The sequence below is a fragment of the Sebastes umbrosus genome, chromosome 5 (assembly GCF_015220745.1).
Source record: "Sebastes umbrosus isolate fSebUmb1 chromosome 5, fSebUmb1.pri, whole genome shotgun sequence".
NCBI classification, from domain to species: Eukaryota; Metazoa; Chordata; class Actinopteri; order Perciformes; family Sebastidae; genus Sebastes; species Sebastes umbrosus.
The window spans coordinates 10761417-10780581 of record NC_051273.1 but is presented as its reverse complement, the minus strand read 5'-3'; the positions used below and the strand labels follow the sequence as shown (position 1 = coordinate 10780581).

At 36.7% G+C, this 19165-nt stretch overlaps 2 protein-coding genes across 4 annotated transcripts; one reads left to right on the top strand and one right to left on the bottom strand.

The window, feature by feature from the left end:
• Window positions 1-534: 534 nt before the first annotated feature.
• LOC119488464 (lysosome-associated membrane glycoprotein 3) lies at window positions 535-7364 on the bottom strand. 2 transcript variants are annotated; one of them, XM_037770169.1, is made up of 7 exons: window positions 7226-7364; window positions 6242-6358; window positions 5561-5643; window positions 4647-4769; window positions 2835-2907; window positions 2543-2713; window positions 535-1365 (listed from the first exon to the last, which is right to left on the bottom strand). In XM_037770169.1, exons 1-7 carry the CDS (start codon window positions 7284-7286, stop codon window positions 1226-1228), a joined length of 768 nt encoding a protein of 255 aa, XP_037626097.1. In that variant the 5' UTR covers window positions 7287-7364; the 3' UTR covers window positions 535-1225. The 2 variants fall into 2 exon arrangements, with proteins under 2 accessions (XP_037626097.1, XP_037626096.1); XM_037770168.1 differs by having other exon boundaries at window positions 536-1365; window positions 4647-4772.
• Window positions 7365-9704: 2340 nt separating this feature from the next.
• On the top strand, window positions 9705-19050 carry kng1 (kininogen 1). Of its 2 annotated transcripts, none has more exons than XM_037770166.1 (9): window positions 9705-9861; window positions 9949-10048; window positions 11400-11543; window positions 13037-13153; window positions 13393-13468; window positions 15417-15586; window positions 15669-15779; window positions 15878-15976; window positions 18293-19050. In XM_037770166.1, exons 2-9 carry the CDS (start codon window positions 9983-9985, stop codon window positions 18611-18613), a joined length of 1104 nt encoding a protein of 367 aa, XP_037626094.1. In that variant the 5' UTR covers window positions 9705-9861; window positions 9949-9982; the 3' UTR covers window positions 18614-19050. The 2 variants fall into 2 exon arrangements, with proteins under 2 accessions (XP_037626094.1, XP_037626095.1); XM_037770167.1 differs by having other exon boundaries at window positions 9729-9861; window positions 9952-10048.
• Window positions 19051-19165: the final 115 nt, after the last annotated feature.

The following is a 19165-nucleotide window of genomic DNA, read 5'->3' as shown; positions in this document are numbered from 1 at the left end:
TCTTTTTATTTTATTTTTTTTTAACAAGAAGAATTGCTTGTAAAGTCATATAGAAAGTCTGAAACATATATATGCAATATGTGCAATATAAAAAAAAATAAAAAAGGCCTGTGCAATATTTTTATAGTATGCAACCTCTACTGCTCCCATATATATATGGGATAATAAAGGAAGTACTTGGTATATGGTAACTATACATACATACATACATACATACATACATACATACATTTATGTATATATATATATATATATATTTATATATATTTAATATATATTTATATTTATAGTTATATTTATATATATTTATATATATAAATATATACATATAAATATATATATATTTATATATATATTTATATGTATATATATATATATATATATATATATATGTATATTGCCTCTATAGTTAGCATATACCAAGTACTTCCTTTATTATTATAATGTATATTATTTGTAAATACACTATTATTTTTATTTTGTATTTTATTATTTTTTGCTACTTAACTTACTGTTTTCTTAATGGAGCTTCCCAGCAAAAAGTATTTCACACGATTGTACTCGTATATCCGGTGTGACAATAAACATCTTGAATCTTGAATCTTGAATCTATATTAGTTGAAAAAATTAAGCATTCAACATCCAAACTGGCTACACTATAATATGTTTGAGTAATGTATTACCTTTGCAGGTAAAAACAAAATATATTTCATTCAAAAAAACGTCTTATTTCTCACTATATCCAGCCAAAACTAACTTAGAATAGGTAATGATGCTCCAAATCATTCTGCAGTACTCTGTCATATAGGTGCAAGTGTTATATTGTTATAATAAATCACATTATACAGTCTAGTTCATATATATTGCTAGTGCAATTAAAGGCTCTTTAACAAATTTTCAGTCCACTTCCTTTTTATCAAATAAATGTTGAATATGCAACAAATCAGAGTATTACAACACACAGCAGTGAACAAAAGGCTATCAATGGAAAACAGAAAACAATAATAAAAAAATCAAATATTCAAATAAATAAATGTAACACATTGTTTGCAGTTATAGTTATAATATTAGACATGAGACCTCTTTTTTTATTATTAGAAAAATTCCAGGAGGAAAAACGTACATTTATGTTAAGGAGAGCAATTTTGAGAACTTTTCGTAAAAGTAAGTGAGTATGAAATATTCTTTCAGATGGAGGAAATCTCCATCCAGTTTCACAACGCGCTCAGAGCCGTTCGTATCTGTCTCTGCGGCGGTCTTTGATGAACAGGGATGTCATCACAGCGATCAGAATGAGACCCACCACTACGGCCCCAAAGATGATGGGAATAATTTGCTTGTTAAAGTCGGCACAACACTCCACCTCTGAAACATACGACAGGAGGAGAGCAACATGCAGGAAGAAGGAGGAGGAGAATGGTTTAAGACAAATAAAGACATTGATTTAAGCAGAAACATGAGGAATCTCTGATCTGATTGTGGCTATTTGTGCACATACGCTAATCATTTTGATCTAATTCTTGTTTATGTGATTCATGAACCACATGAACCACTAGTGCAGAGATAGGCCCACTGCTCTGAGGAACAACAAGGCTATTGGTTTCCATCGTTTATAGATTGTGCTCAGCAGCACTAAACCATTAGCTTTTAGTTTAGTTTCAGGACACTTACTGTTCTGCAGCAGATTCTCACTGGTCTTAAACACAGTCCAATGGGACAAACATGATCACACCGTCTGATTCTCTAAAATCTCATCCTCACAATGGGAAGCTCACAGTACAGACCTAGACAGACCTATCTTCTCAATCAATAAAAAGAGTCACCAACCAGGCTTTCCCATTAGATTGTATTTATTGTATCTGGCACAACTCCCTGCTTCTGGCCCAGATGTCTCAGAGAAATAAAGACAATAAAACCTGATAGAAAGCATGGAATGCAACCATTGTTTTATAGCTTCCTGTTTTAGAAATTGAGAAGTATCATGGCAAAATGATCGCCCTACTGGACTGTGTTGAAGCCCAGTGAGAAGCTTAACAGAGTGGTAAGTTCCTCCAAACTAAGCTATCAGTGAGTTTTTGTAGATGTTTTAAAAAGTGTTTTAAAAGCAACATGATCTGATCCAACTGTAGAAAACAAGCCCATATACAGTAGATATGACGATGTATGTATTTGTATGAATAAAAAACCTTGTAAAACTGGTGCTCATATTCATCTATTTGGCCGTGTGTTTTTATTTGGTATTAACACCAGGAACAAAGCAGACAAGACTATTATGTAGGGAGTAAACTGTCCAATAAATATAATTAAAAGTCAAGTGTTGATTTACTTTTAATCCAGAGATGAGAATTTCAAAAACTTCCAAAAACAATAATATTTATTAAAGCTGCAGGTACCCGGTCCCTAATTAGAGGGAAAGGACTGAATATGATTATGGTGCAATATATACTAGAACAGTATAAACCACATACACTCATTTAAATTTGTGGAGCAGATTTGATTTACACCTGCAGCATCACTGAACCCAAATGATCAGCTCAGTCACCTTTTCCATACCGTCCGTTGGGCAGAGTGAAGGCCTGCACCTGCAGAGGAACCAGCTTGATCCTCAGCTCCGACGACATCACAAGCACTTTCCCAGATTTGCACATGAAGCTCTGATCATCAGGTGCTACGAACAGCTTGTCATGGGCCACCAAACCTGAGTAAGTCTTATCTGGGACATAGAGGATGTAAGACAGGGACAGTTACATTCTCTGTGTTTGCAGATTGTTGTTCCAAATCAGAAAAAAATCAACTATATGATATCTAATTTGTCTCTCTCTATGTGGGCTTACTGGCACATCCTTGGCAGACAGGCAGAGGAGACACATGAGCAGTCAGCTGGTTGACGTAGACAAGATTATTTTCCTGGAAACAAAAATACAAGAGATTGAAGCTGATTCAGAAATTCATGAATCCTTAACACCTTTTTTCAAGTAAACAAACATCATTTCATCATTTGTTGAGAACGTTTTCATCTAGCTGTGAAGCTGGAAGATACATGATGCTCTGTGATCTGAACAGTTAGTGAAAGTTTTATTTTTCACAGTGGTAGAAAGAAGCCTCTGTGTGTCAACTCTATTATTTCCATAATGACTGCATTTCTGAACATTTCCAGGGCACTAAACTGGACGTATGTACTAATTCATGTAAATCTGAAGTTTTGGCCTGAAACAGAGCTATTATTCATGAACAATTTGTGTGTTTTTTTCCTTTTGCTGTTCCCTCAAAATTAGAATAGGTGTGAGTAAAAAATAGTTTTTTTAACAAGGAAAAAAACAAACATTAAATTATTATTTTTGCATAACAGGAATATGTGCAGTATAGTGTTAAATGTCTCTGGACACCCTGAACAGGATTCTAGTCATAATGATGCCTATAATGCTTTAACAGTTACCAGTTAACCTAACCTGCATGCAGTGGTGGAAGAAGTATTCAGATACATTACTTAAGTAAAAGTACTAATACCACACTGTGAAAATACTCCACTACAAATAAAAGTCAGGCATTCAAAACCTTACTTCGGTGAAAATATGTAAGTTTACTTAAAGTATCAAAAGTAGAAAAATGCAGAAAAGTGATCCCTGCCAGTGTTTTAGTATTACTGTACAGTATATATTAAGTTTTTACTATATATTATGTTTAATATTACTAGTGCATTAATGTGTATGTTGCATTTTACTGCTGTAGATGTTTATGTGGTTGTGCTCATTTTAACTGATGGGTCGTTTAATCTACAGAGATGCATCATATTCTATAAAATCATCGACTGTTTGTAGCGTCGCTGTCCTTTGAGAACCACGTATATCTAAGTCAACTCCTACATAACATCAAGTTTGGAGTTTTATGACATCTGGGAAATGTTTTTGGAATTTGTTAAAAAATGGTGACACTGAAGAGGCACCAGAAGTGTGAAATTAGAGAAAAATTACTAATCTACTGTGAGGAATGTGTGCTGTACGTTGTTTTATATTTGTGACCAAATTCTCAAACTAATTGATGTTATTTATGTATTTCCTTTATAATATTTTCATTGAAAATATACTGTATATCATTTTAACTTCATGTTTAGCTATTTACTTTCAAGTAAGATTTTTTATAATAATTTTTATATTATTATTATTATTATTTTATACAGCTGCCATTTGTTCAATTTGGGGGAAGGTTCTGTGTTGTATGTACAATGTGTTAAATGTATAAAAACAATAAATATATGTTTAAAAAAAAAGAAAAGAAAAAAGAGTTATCTCCTCATGAGCTCAGAAAAACAGAACTGTCATTTATCTATAGTCATAGGACAATTTTCTTAACCAATAAAGAAACATTTAATGCTTCAGTTTACCAAAAAAAAAAAAAAAAAAATCACCCAATTTGGAGATATGTGATTTTCACTGGACAGGAAGGTCATGAACAATTGTAATCTGTAAAGTAACTAAAGCTGTCAGTAAAAAGATCAACAATTGCCTTGAAGAATAAAGGTTCATAAAATTGAAAGAACAGTTTCCTGGAATCTTTACTTAAGTACAGTACAGTACAGTATTACTTAAGTACAGTACAGTACATACACAGAGAGGGAAATGTGAAGTTTGTTGTTAAATGTGTTGTACCTTTTTGAAGGTGAACTGCAGACTGGCAGCGTTGTCTGGCAGCATGAGATGGAGAGCAGCAGCTTTGTTGCCACAGTAACCACTGATGCTGACTCTGGAGGGGTCCAGGTTGAAATACCAAGTCTTCTGAATGCACACAGGAGAGAAATATTACTTTACATCAGTAGACAGTGTCACAAGTCAGTGTCTCTTCTCATTATGTTGTTTAACTTTTTGCCAAAATGTGACTGTATTTGATAGAGGTTCAGATTACTTTATTTGTATACATAGGTCAATTTGGTTTGCAGTAAAAAAAAAAGACATGGTATCCATAGTGACACACATTTTACAGACAAAGACAATAGACAAACATGATAAAAAAATGCTAAAGGCTCCACTGATCACTAAAACCACTAAAATACAATGAATTAAATTTGAATAAATAAATAAATAAGCAAATAAATAAACAAATAAACAAAAATAAATACATAAATAAATACATAAATAAATAAGCAAGCGTTGCTTCTATAGCATGAGCATCTATATAGTGTTTCCACGACTTATTCATCTGAGTGATGGCTGCTGGAACAAAGCTGTTTTTATACCGCTCTGTTCTAGACCTCTGGACACTAAACATCTGTGCAGAAGGAAGAAGCTGAAAGTCATAGTGCAAAGGGTGGGAGTCATCATTTAAAATGAGGTCAGTTATCCGCTGTAACTGTCTGGTGTACAGGGACCCTGGGTTAAGCTGTGACTCACCAATCAGCCTACTAATTTCTGTTCTTTAAAGATGAGTTTCCAAACCATGACACTCATCACTCATATTGGAGACATATGAGAGTATGAATTTACATACAAATATGCATCAACCTCAGAGCCAGAGTAGCCTACACACATCTTTGTATCTATTTTAAAAGAGCTGATGAGCCACTAACCTTCTTGTCGATGACAATGTACTCTGCTCCCATGGTGGCTTTGACGCACGGTTTCCCAAAAACGTTTTTCAGGATGTAGGTCCCTGTGCACAAAACACACACACACACACAGAGATAAACATTAACACACACAATTACGTACTTTTATTTATAATAACCAAATATGTTATTTTATCTGCCACACCTAACATGTTTTACAATACACTGTCAGACTGTCTGTTGTTGCAGCCAACAGAGCCCCCAATTTTTTTTTCTTTACTTATTCTTTTTTTACTTTCCCTTAAACCCATTAATGTTAGGTCTACCTTACAATGCAAGTGAACTAACTGCGGTGAAGATGATTACAGTATTATTTCAGGAATACAACTAGCTTAATGTGATGTTGTAGCTGTCTCTCCACACTGCTTGTAAGTTTAATATGTATATTTTATATTGTATCTCGCAGTTTTCATGATACTAAGATGTTTCATATATCAAATTGTGTGTAATTCGATTTTTTTAAAACTTTTCTTATTGGTTAAAAGTTTATTAAAACGTTCTACAGACACCTGTATATTGTTGTAATAATATTGATTCCTTCTTTTCACATCTTTGTGATTCCCTCTACAATAGATGGGCTATGGGAACTGGTGCTTCTGTTGTATATGTTTGTAATAAACGTGGTGTTGTGTTGGTGTGTACCTATCGGAGGAACGGCCTCAGAGGGCTGCAACACCGGCTGGTAGATCTGAGCCTCAGAGGGCAGCTCAGAGTCAGAGGCAGTCTGGATGGAGCTGTCATTTCTCTGGAGGTGGACACCTGGTGGAGAAAGAGACATGTCATTCTCAACGTCTGTTTATTACCTGACTTCTTTTTTTATTGTTATATAAAAAGGTAGCATTTTAAAATTAGTTGCACACAGCAGACTACACATTTAGTTATTTGCCCACACTCACTCACTAACTCAATAACTGCATTATAATCTAAGTAAACACAACTTTAATCAGGAATATTCAAAATGCAAAAATGCAAAAAGATGCAAAACTCATGCTTTCCACTTTTTTACACAATTTCATTCTTTAACAATCACCATTTCCAAGATATTTGGACATGAATTAGTTGATGTAGTGATGTGATACTACATGAGAAATGGCTCTCACCATTGTCATACCATTTGTTTGCTTAAACCACAGACTGAGAATGAAAAAGTATGGGACCACTGAAGACCACTAAACCAATGATAGCTGTGTGGGAGAGGAAACCAGAACGGTCTCATATATGACAGAGAACAGCACTCATAGCATACATGTATAAGGAAATTCAACTCTTTAAAGAGGAGATACTATAACCACCATTTCATTTAAAACTATTAAAGAAAAATGAATAAATGACAATTAGAAATGTCCCAATCACAAGTTCACTCACATCATTATTGACCTCCTTGTGTGCACATAATTACAGACTTGATAAAATATTAGTTGGTGCTGCATGGCATCATGTAAATTATTTTATATTTGAGTTTAATAGTTTCATTTTTGGCACAAAGATGTCTGGGTGGTAAAGGTGTGGAAACCCTCACTATTCATCTGTAAAAAGTCTCCCATAAAGACTGAATTGAAAGAACAGCTGAGAGAGTTTAGTCCATTACCTGAGGGTGAAATGAGATTTGAATGTTATCAAACTTACTTGGAATAACGGCAGCCAGGAAGAAAAGAGACCATCCACCTGTGTGACCCCTTAGCATCATATTTACTAAAGAAAAGAATAGAATAGAGTAGAATAATGCTCCAGTGATAGATGATGACTGCAGTATGAGTGTTGCAGCTGTGGTTTTGGTTGTAAATGTGAAACTGAACACCTTCAGTTAACACCTAAATGAGCTGTGCAGAGGAAGTGAAGTGTCGCAGAAAGCGGTGGAGACCACTGCCCCTCTCAGCACGGAACTACCGACACCTCTGATGGTGACTTCATGTCAGTTAAACAGACAAACTGTGGAGCCTCTCAGCCTGTCGCTGAATCAGAGACTACTCCACACATAACTCCAGCTTTATGTGCCTAATGAGTGATCACTAGTTGCACAAAAAAAAGAAAGTGAAGAAAAACAGTTCATACCATGCTCTGCAAGGGTCAAGTTAAAGGATGAATGCTAGTAAATGTAGGCTACATGTTATATTTCCTATAGTTAGCAGTCAGCAGACAGATTAACATTAAAAACCACTTCACCGGAACCAAAAGTGACAGGCTGAGTGGTTTCTTTTCGGATCACAGTCAGCAGTGTTTTCAGTAACACCTCATTTTACAGGTCTGCAAATTTCATGTTATTTAGGTGATAATTAGCAAGTAACCTTTTTTTTATTATTTCTTTGGAATTACTGACAAATTACCTAAATATTTACCTCAACAATTAAAAAAAAAAGACTTTATTATAAACATTATTTAATAATTATATGCTAAAATAGCATATAATGGTTGAAATAGGGCCCTTAGGCTTGAGAAGCGTCTGTGCGCTGCTCTTCATTTAGAGGTGGAAAACCAAAACTAACAGAAGACACTTCTGATCAGGCACAAATCTCACCATTGTGTGACTTATTATCTACACAAATGTAACCTGGTAGCTAATGTAATGATTCAGGAATTCTTTTTAAAGAAAATTCAAAGAAGTTATTTGTTAATTATTATCTATTTATCAGCAGACATGAATTTAAAGCATATCAATTAACTTTGTATTCTTTTCCTGGAAATGTGTTAAACAAATTACCATCTTTTGGGAAATAGCGGAATATAATGAATACAGTTAGACTCGTTGGATCCACAAGAGTCTCAGATTTACAGTGATACTCAATTTATGTAATTCAAGACGGATTAGGGACCCCAGTATGCGGAAATATTCAAATACACCATTTTAGAAGAGGCAAAAATAACACATTTATACTGCATGAAAAAAACTGCATTGTTTTTTTCCAAAACTGCATGTGATTATTATAAAGTGGGCATGTCTGTAAAAGAGAGACTCGTGGGTACCCATAGAACCCATTTTCAATCACATATCTGGAGGTCAGAGGTCAAGGAACCCCTTTGAAAATGGCAATGCCAGTTTTTCCTCGCCAAAATTTAGTCCAACTTTGGAGCGTTATTTAGCTTCCTTCCCGACATGGTAGCATGACATGATTGGTAGCAATGGATTCCTTAGGTTTTTCTAGTTTCATATGGTATCTGTGAACCTACTACAGCCTATTAACGACAGTAAAGTCAGTCGGGATCACGGCTCAGGGGGTTAAGATAAATAAACTATTTAAAAACCGTCTTGTTTCAGCTGGAAAATGCATCGTCAGAAAGCTGAAAACAGGGTTGTTTTTTTGACACCATGAAAGTTGACTGTCTAGTTGACAGTCTATGGTCACTCCTATAGCTCAGTATTTCTTGGTACATATGTGACCACAAGAGGGCAGAATTATGCTCCTATAAATCTGCTCTCCTTTAGATTTTCACCCAATCACAACTATTTCTTGTCTTTACAATCTCAAAAATATAAGGCTTGTTTCATAGCTATCACTACAGAGCTGTATGATGGGGCTAAAGCGGTTCCTTAAGTGCAACAGAGCCAGTGATTTGCCAGGGACACATGGAAGATGTACGTGATGAACTTGGAGTAATCCTTTACAGTAACTGCACACAGACAAAGCAAAAACAATATCGGTCTGATTCTATGATCTATATAAAGTGTAACATCTGAGCACATTTCACCTCATTTCACAGAGGAGCAGTGGGGAAATCAGAGCGGTTAAGGTTAAAGGTCGACAGGGACAAAGTACCAGTTTAAACACACAAAACACACAGCGAGCAAACACACACGAGGGCCCCTAAACACGTACAATTGGGTATTTTTTTGCTACGATACACTCTACTTGTGTGGTTTAATTTGTCAGTGTTAATGTAGGAGGGTGTTTGCTCTTTCATAGTCACTAAAGAAGGAAGTTAGTACATCTCTTTGCTTGCTCTCCTCTGTCTCACTCTCTAATACTGACTGTTGTATTGACTCGCTAGGTAGGAGGGCAAACAAAAGAGCAAACATTTACTCTTCTTTTACCGACTGAGCGTTTTGAGCATTAATGTGTGTGTGTGTGTGTGTGTGTGTGTGTGTCCTCTGTGCCCTCCTGCCCCCTGTGTATGTGTCTATCAGTGTGTCATCATTTTATCTCAGGACTCCCACCCACAGTTTCAGGAGAAGTCCACTAAGCCGTCCATCCCTGTGTGGAGAGGAGTCAAATTTTATCCTCTTCAAGCCCGGCAGGATCGTCAGCAGGCCTCCACCTTCAGAAACTGTAAGTTCTGCATCACCATCATTGATACATTTTTGGCTGCAAGTGTTCATCAACTGGTGTGATATTTACCATTTCTTTCCACTGTAGCAGAGCAGAGCCAGACATCCATCAGGATCAGACGATGAGGAGCGGCGTGGGGTTGTGTTTGCTCGGCCTGCTGTGCCTCCACAGCTCAGCCTTTGTACTGGTAAGGAGAAAGTATCAGAAATCAGAACTTCTTACTGGTTTTCTGGCATTAAAACCCAGATTACAAAGTGAGAACAGATGAACTATAGCCTGCTAAGGGTTAAAGCAGTAGTGGAAGAAGTATTCAGGCCCTTTACTTAAGTAAAAATATAGTAATACAACTCTAAAAATACTCCGTTACAAGTAAAAGTTCTGCATTCAAAACTTTACTCAAGCAAAAGAACAGAATTACCGGCAACATCTAGTTTAAGTATCAAAAGTATTCATAATGCAATATGGCCATTGTCAGGTTATTATATTATATATGCACTGGATTTTATTGATGTATAATGTAAGCAGCTTTTTAATGATGTAGCTTCCGGCTAACTGCTTTACAAATATGCATCATATATTGTAAACTGATCATATTTATTGCATATAAAATACTCATTTGAAAAGTAACTGTTGCGTTCAGATAGCTGAGCAAAAAGGCCAATATATTCTTCTGAAATGTGGAGAATGAAGTAGCAAAAATGAAGCAAATTTCAAGTTGTACTTAAGAACAGTACTTGCGTAAATGAACTTAGTTACTTATTTCCACTATTGGATTACTAGCATGATTTATCTGACATTTGTCTACAGATTTGAATCATTATGTGTCACACTTGCCTTGCTTTTTATTCCAGTCATTCCCAACCTTTTTGGCCTGTGACCCTTTAAAATGAAGCAATGTCAACTTGCTCGGTTGTGGGAGAAGCATTCAGGTCTTTTACTCGAGTAAAAGTAGCGATACCACACGATGAAAATACTCCATTTTTCATGCAAAGTCTTATTTCAGTAAAAATAGTTTGTCAGCACAAATTTACTTATAGCATCAAAAGTAAAAGTAGTCACTATGCAGCAAAATGACCCCTTTCTACGCTATATTATATATATGTTACCGGATTTATATTACTAATTCATTAACATGTAAGAAGCATTTTAATGTTGTAGTTAAGTTTAAATACCTCATAAAGCATCATATTTCATAGGATGATCAAATGTTTAATCTGTAACATTTTATCTGTAAAGTCACTAATAACTTTAGCTGTAAAGACCAATGTAGTGGAGTGAAGAGAACAATATTTCCCTCTGACATGTAGCAGAGTAGAAGAAAAAAATAGCAGCAGATGGAAATATTCAGGTAAAGTACAAATAGTACAAACGTTTACTTTCCACCGCTGCTTGTTACAGGTTGTAGATATGCTGATGAGCTGCCAAAAGATTTATTTTCCCTTCTCAGATGGTTTCATAAAAAAATATATATATATATAGACCTTAGAAAAGTCAGACTTAATTTTGTGCATTTACATTTGTTTCTCCTTTTCCACAAGGCTTTGGACGTCCAGCCCGGCGTCCTGATCTTCTGTGACGACCCATCAGTGGAGAATGCCGTCAGCAGTGCTGTGAACACGTTCAACGAGAGGATGAGCACCGGACACCAGCTGGCCCTCTATCAGATACTATCAGCCAGCAAGGTACAGTGATTGATAGAAGGATGTGGATTTCTGCATCTTCACCTGACCTGCTTTGTCTCAGGATAGTCAAGACCCCTTAATACTGCAAACTGATATTCTGAATATATATAAAAGTGCAGAGAGTTTTAGTTTTTTTTACAGTGTTGCATTGATTCACTTTTACACTATACACCCATTTGTCATACATGTAAGAGGGGAACATAATATACAGGAACACGGTTCTTCTTTTCACTGACAATGCACTGTATGAGGAAGATAGTAATGGAAGTACTCTCAACAAAGGGAGACTCATATAGTTAATACAAACACAAATAAGGGTTTAAGGTGCAAAATGAAACTTTTTGATTAACTGCTTGACTGCTTAAAACTGCTTATAGTATGAACAAAATATGCCTTTAACTACAAGAATTCATACAATTTCATCAGCTTGTTTTATGTTTTGTCTGTAAAGCCTTATTATTAATAATAATAATAATAATAATAATAATAATATGGGTAAAAAGTACAATATTTCCATTTGAAATTAAGTAAAAGTGAGTTGCACAGTGAGTTGCTCTGTTAGTAAATGAAAATGTTAACACTTAATTTTACAGGTCCGTAAATTTCATGGTAATTAGGTGATAATTAGCAAGTTACCTATTTGAAATTTCTTTCGAATTACTGCCAAATTACCCCAATATTTACCTCAAAATGTATAAAAAATTACTTTATTATAAACATTATTTAATAATTATATGCTAAAATAGCATCTAATGGTTAAAATAGGGCCCTTAGGCTTGAGAAGCGGCTGCTCTTCATCGGAGGTGGAAAACTAATAGAAGACACTTCTGATCAGGCACAAATCTCACCATTGTATGACTTATTGTCTACACAAATGTAACCTGGTAGCTAATGTAATGATTCAGGGAGATTTTTAAAGAAATTTCAAATAAGTTATTTGCTAATTATTATCTATTTACCAGCAGATATGAAAATAAAGCATATCAATTAACTTTGTATTCTTTTCCTGGAAAGGGAATAAATAAATTACCAGCTATTTATTACTGCTTATTGGGAAATAGCAGAATATAATTATTAAATAAAGTTTATAACAGATATAAAATAATAATGATAAAAGTCCCAAGTCAAGACAGACAAATAAAGTAATTTTCGATAACTTTTGAGGTAAATATTGGGGTAATTTGGCAGTAATTCCAAAGAAATTTCAAATAGGTTACTTGCTAATTATCACCTAATCACCATGAAATTTGCAGACCTGTAAGTGTTACCATGAAAATTAGTTTATTGAACTCAAAACTAAATTCTTTCAGTGTTGCGTCACATGTCAGAGCTGAAACTGGACGGTGATGAAGCAAGAGGAACTAAAGCTGTGGGATGATTACCAAGAAATTCTAGGAAAACATGTTTAGACACTTTGACCTCTGGTACACACTGATTGTGTTTGCGTGTGTGTGTGTGTGTGTGTGTGTGTGTGTGTGTGTGTGTTTCCACAGTCAGAGAATGGCTCAGACTCAGTGTACTCACTGCAGTTCACCAGCAGGAGGAGTGACTGTCCAGTTGGGAGCAGCAAACCCTGGACAGACTGCAACTATCTTCCTCATGGACGCCAGGTAATAATGATGAGATGAAATACAGCAACAACTGTCCTCCATTCATGTCTGTGGAAAAAAACGAATAATCTAAAGTTTAAACAAAGCTGCAAATGTCCTGTGTACTCAAACACTGGGAGACATTGAAGGAGATTGTATTGCTAAACGTTGTTAACAATAGTTAATGTAAAACTGTACTTATACAGTCTTTAATGACATAAATCATAACCCTGACATCATCTATCCTGCTATTCCTCCAGGAGCCCATTTCATGCAATGCCACAGTCTACATGACAGAGACTGAAGCAGACACTAAACAGGTGGCTTGCCTGCTCGGTGAGTGAGAATAAACCATCTGATTATTGTTTTTTAATTAACAGTTATGACACAAGTTCAACCAGCAGAATCAACTTCAAGTTCAGTGATACATTTTTTACTGACAGGAATAGGTCAGCATTTTTGGAAAATTGCTTTCTTGAAGAGAGTTAAGATGAGAAGATTGATACCACTCATGTCTTTATGTTAAATATGAAGCTACATCCAGCAGACAATTAGCTTAGCTTAGCATAAAGACTGGAAACAGAGGTAAATAGCTATGTAGTAGGTAAATGGCTGCAGCTTCACATTTGCCCAGAGATGCGAGAGAAGCTTGTCATCCAACTCTTGCCAAGATATTAACCAAAAAAACTCAAACTATTCCTATAAATATTACTAAAAGTCCAGAAAGTCTGAAAACAAAATAAAACTTTCCATTTAACTTGTCTCATGTTTCCTGCAGTGTGAGATAATCTGGGACACTTAAGGGACAAGTGATTTTTCTTTTGCCAGAAACTTGAACAGAGTTTAAAGTGAAGAGTCTTTCAAAATGCTCTCAATAAGTGAGATTATTTTAAGAAATTTCTTCAATTTAGGACCTCATTTAAGATATAAACCGCAGACCCAGTGGCTCATTAATACTTATTACGTCTCTCATGTGATGCCTCCACTGGGGGGAATTGGCCCTTTAAGTCTCATCCTATATAACGAGAAACCAGTACTATCCACAGATCTTCCAGCATTGTATGATCATGAATGGAGGAATCTCTGGTGTATACTGATAACATCCACTGTGACTCTGTTTATCAGAGAAGCATATTTCTCATTAAGAAAACAGTGAGTCATTAAGGAAAATGTACACTGGTGGGCGCAGGGTATACAGAGGGGAGCTGATTGTGAAATATATCAACACGGCAGTGACAGTCTTCAGACTTTAATCTGTTTGCCTAACCAGCCCACTGTCAGCCTACAGTAAATAGATTCTATGTTTTTTCTATCCAGCTTCCAAAACGTTGAGCAACTTTTCAAGGCTCCGCTTGAATAAATCATTTGTGTATTAAAGTAGTTTTTGTCTGGCCTTAAAGCTGCAGTTGGTAGAAATGGAGCAAATATGATTTATTTTTATAAAACAGTCACTATATCCTGACAATAGATCATGAGATAGGTAAACTGAAAAAAAAATAATGTGCCTCTGTGTCCTCTGGTGCTCATAACGGCATCTGCAAGATTTCACTGACCTGAGGAAAACAACCAATCAGAGCCGAGCTGCCGTCTCTGAGCAGCTGTCAATCACTCGCTAACTTCGATCAAACGGTCAAACTAGGCAACGCTGATCAAATATTAATTAATATTCTGTTACTGTAATGCCTATTTCTCACCTCAAATGTTTTCAGAAACATCTTGTAGTGTTCTGTTTAGCTGTAAAATGAGAAAGTTTGTGACCCAGCAGTCATGTTGAGATCAGTTGAAGAAATACCAAGCACCGCCCACCAGCCGGAGCACAGCCAAATTCTTTAACTAATTAACTTCAAGATATTAGAAAAGTCAGTTTTTTTATCAGTTTTAAACAACTTTTAAAGACATATGTATCTAATCTTGCATGTCTCTCCATCACACATCTCACCATTAAATATAATTTTCATTAATTAATTTGATTGGGCTGGTTTTAACCTCCATTATTGTTTATTTTAATCTTGAGTGTTTTGTGTATCTGTTTATTATGCTTTAGGCCTACTTGTTTCTTAATGACGAGCACTTTATAAATCTACGCTAATTAGTATCCTAGCAGCAAAGTTAACAGTATCATGAGTAGTGATGGGAAATGAGGGGTAATGTTTTCTTAAATGCATAGTTAACATTGCATGTAATATATATTTTTTAAACACCTACATGAGGTGACAATGCTGTGAATGTCCTCCATCTGCTGTCTCCTCATTTTATCTTTTTCCACAATCTTTCTCCCGTCCAGATAATTACATCATCAAAGAGAAAGCTTCCTGTTTGGGCTGCCCTGAGGAGATTGATGAGAATTCAGAGGACCTTAAGGTTCCTCTTTCCGTCTCCATCTCCAAGTACAACAGCATGTCCGACTCTACCCACCTGTTCACCCTGCACAATGTCGGCCACGCCACCAGACAGGTAGAAACTGGGTGATACGAAGAAAGAGGAAGTGGGAAGAATGTGTCTTTTCTACCTATACTGTCTCTCTGTATCCCTGCAGGTGGTCGCAGGTTTCAGGTTCAAGCTGAGGTTTGATATGAAGAGGACCACCTGCGCCAAGGCCGAACACAAAGACCTCAACGATCTGTGTGTCCCTGATGATAAGGATTCGGTAAACATGAAAACGAAAACACACATTGCAGCTGACATAATGTGATCCAGGCTTATTTGACCTAATGTATCTCTCTCTGTGTGTGTTTATGTGTGCAGGAGTACGCTAACTGTAACTCTACAGTGGATGTAGCACCATGGAGATTTGAGTCCCCACAGACCAACATAGAGTGTGAAGCAGGGGCACTGCCTCCCATGGTGAGACACACCTTTCACAAGATAATCAAACATGAAATAGCATTTTGACTCTTTAAGAAATCAAACGAAGAGCAGGACAGCCACTAAACTCGGATAGCCTGTGCAACTGTAATGTTTTGAAATTAAAGCTGGGGTCTGCATCATTGGAGAAACCAGCAGGAGTAAGATAGATTTAGAAATGATCCAATCAACAAACGTAGCCTAGTGTAATCAACTCTTTTCAGATTAATGAAAATCTAGAGAGAAAGTCACCAAGTCAGCAACACTGGCAACCCGTCGCTTCAGGCCTCCCTCCAAAGCCACTTCCCCAAAACTATCATAATGAACGTAAACAATGAACATGGCTATTGTTAGTACTCACAACTGACAAGCTAGCACTTTGTGGAAGATTCCAGTGACATGCAATGAGTTTACGGGCAGAGTGCGTGCAGGTAGACAGGCAGGTAGTTAGACAGATAGCCTGAATGGACGGGATGGGATTATTACAGTCTATACAACAGCCACCAAATACCAGATTTTTTTTAATCTTTTTTTTTAACAGATCATTTGATTTATTATTTGCTGTCGGGATGCAAAAAGAATATTAAAAAATGTCATTACCCACCCTAGTTTTAATTAAGTTTCTAAAAACTTCTAAAAAGCATGCAAGCAAAGAATTCCCAATTTAAATATATAGCAGCATACTGTGAGCAACATTAGCATTTTCATTTGGAATTGTGTTTCTTGACATCTGTCCAATTCCAATATTCACTCTTATTTCGTCCCTGTTTTGGTCTTCACCAACTCCTGAGAAAAATATTTTGTATTAAGTGGAGTCACTAGCTAGTTCTTAACTGTTGTGAGTTAGTCCTTGTCTGACTTTAATGCCACTGCAACCCATATAAATGATGACCAGAATTAAGAAAAAAAAAGCATTGTTAATTATACCACTTCCTCTGTGACATTCCATGCTTGGGGTACACAACCAATTAGAGAGTGAAGTGGAATGATTTTAATCTGCTAAAATGCTGGATAGTTATATGTTGAAAGTGAAATGTAGACATTAAAGTTGCAGTAGGCAGTATATATTTTTTGGCATCATTGGGCAAAAATTCCATAATAACCTTTCAGCATATTGTAATTCAAGTGTTCTGAGAGATAACTAGACTTCTGCACCTCCTCATGGCTCTGTTTTCAGGCTTTAAAAATCTAGCCCGTGACGGGAGACTTTGACCAATCACAGGTCATTTCATTGAGAGAGCGTTCCTATTGGCTGTGCTCTGGTCATGTGACCAGAACTTGGCGTTCCTTCACCAGATTTCACAATGGCGGCGGCGTCACAAACTTTCTCATTTTACAGCTAAACAGTACTCTACAAGATGATTCTGAAAACATTTGAGGTGAGAAATAGGCATTAACGTAACATAATATTGATTCATATTTGATCAGCGCGGCCTAGTTTGACTGTTTGGTCGGCGTTCGCGAGTGATTGACAGCCGGCTCTCATAGACAGCAGATGGACAGCAGATCTCAGGTCAGCTCTTACTGCTTGTTTTCCTCCGGTCTGTGAAATCTTGCAGATGCCGTTATGAGCACCGGAGGACACAGAGGCACATGATTTTTTTCAGGTTACCTGTTTCATGAACTACTGTCAGGATATAGCGACCGTTTTATAAAAATATTTATTTTAATCATATTTCCTCCAATCTCGCCTACTTCAGCTTTAAAGTCCGTTGATGTTCCAAACAAAAGACAACATGCTTAGTAACAATACATGGTGGAGTAAAGTATCAAGAAGTATGACATTATTAAAGGGCCAGTGTGTAGGATTTAGGGAGATCTATTAGCAGAAATGGAATATAATATTCATCAGTGTTTTCATTAGTGTATAATCACCTGAAACTAAGAATTGTTGAGTTTTCGTTAGCTTAGAATGAGCCTTTCATATCTACATAGGGAGCGGGTCCTCTTCACGGAGTCCGCCATGTTTCTACAGTAGCCCAGAACGGACAAACCAAACACTGACTCCAGAGAGAAACTTTCATGTTTTTTTACGTGACCTGAAGGCCACCTTATAGGTTCTCCGACACGCTTGGAAAGGGAGGGGTAAACTGAGGGGTATTCAGTTGGTTGCAATTTGCAACCTCACCGCCAGATGCCACTAAATCCTAAACACTGGTCCTTTAACAGCAAAAATAGTATTTACCAAAAATAGACAAAGATAACACCACAATGTAAAATGGTTTGTTTGCACATTTCTTTTCCATTTTACTGCCCAATCCCAAGAGATTGGCTACGCTACACTTTCACTCTGAAATACACTGTTCTTTCCTTCAGTTGTTCACCAGGCGTCGTCCTCCTGGCTGGTCTCCACTCAGGAACCTCCTGTATGACATTCCCTCCCCCACCTTATCTCCAACCGCACCGGCCCCCAGCAAGGCTTCAGCCAAAGAGGAATCTTCTGAGGAGGACACCAAAGCCTCCAAACCATCTGTCGCCCCAGATGCTGTGAACGACAGCCCCTTCCACTGCCCGTCCAAGGCCTGGAAACCTTTCAATCCGCTCCATCCTGCAGCTCCTGCGAAGGCTGCCACAGAGGAAGGCACCCCGCAGCCCACAGCGGACTGGACCTTCAGTGATTTTGACCTGCTGGGTTGAAATTACCACGTTTTGCTCTCCCAACAGATTGTTTTTATTTTGTAGACTAGTCCTCTATTATACTGGGTTGCATTGCGGGGATTTTTTTTTGAAGGGACATATTCAGGGGTGTTATGCTGAATTAAAACTATGAAAGTGTCAAGTTAGTAAAATATCCAGTTTAGGTGAAAAAGAAGAAAGCGACCCATGTTTGGAGCTCAGAAAGCACTGGAGAAAAGCACTGAAATGATGACAGAGACTGTTATCATATTAATTGCTGGTAAAGCGAGGAAAACTGGTGTCAGTTTCCTTTGAGTAAATCAGAGTAATGAGTGATTAAGTGCCCTCGGCATCAGTTCATTAGAGATGTGAGAAAATGGGAAAAAAGTGCATTGGAAATCTGTCATTCTCAAAGGGGAAAAATCTGTAATAAAATAAAATATAACTTTGCTCTGTTTGGTGGTTTTGCACTCGTCTACTTCCACATGGACAATCAATATTTAGCTCTGTTTCATCACAAGATACAGAGTTCACACTGTTTACCCCGACACAGTGTCCCATGACTTCCATTAA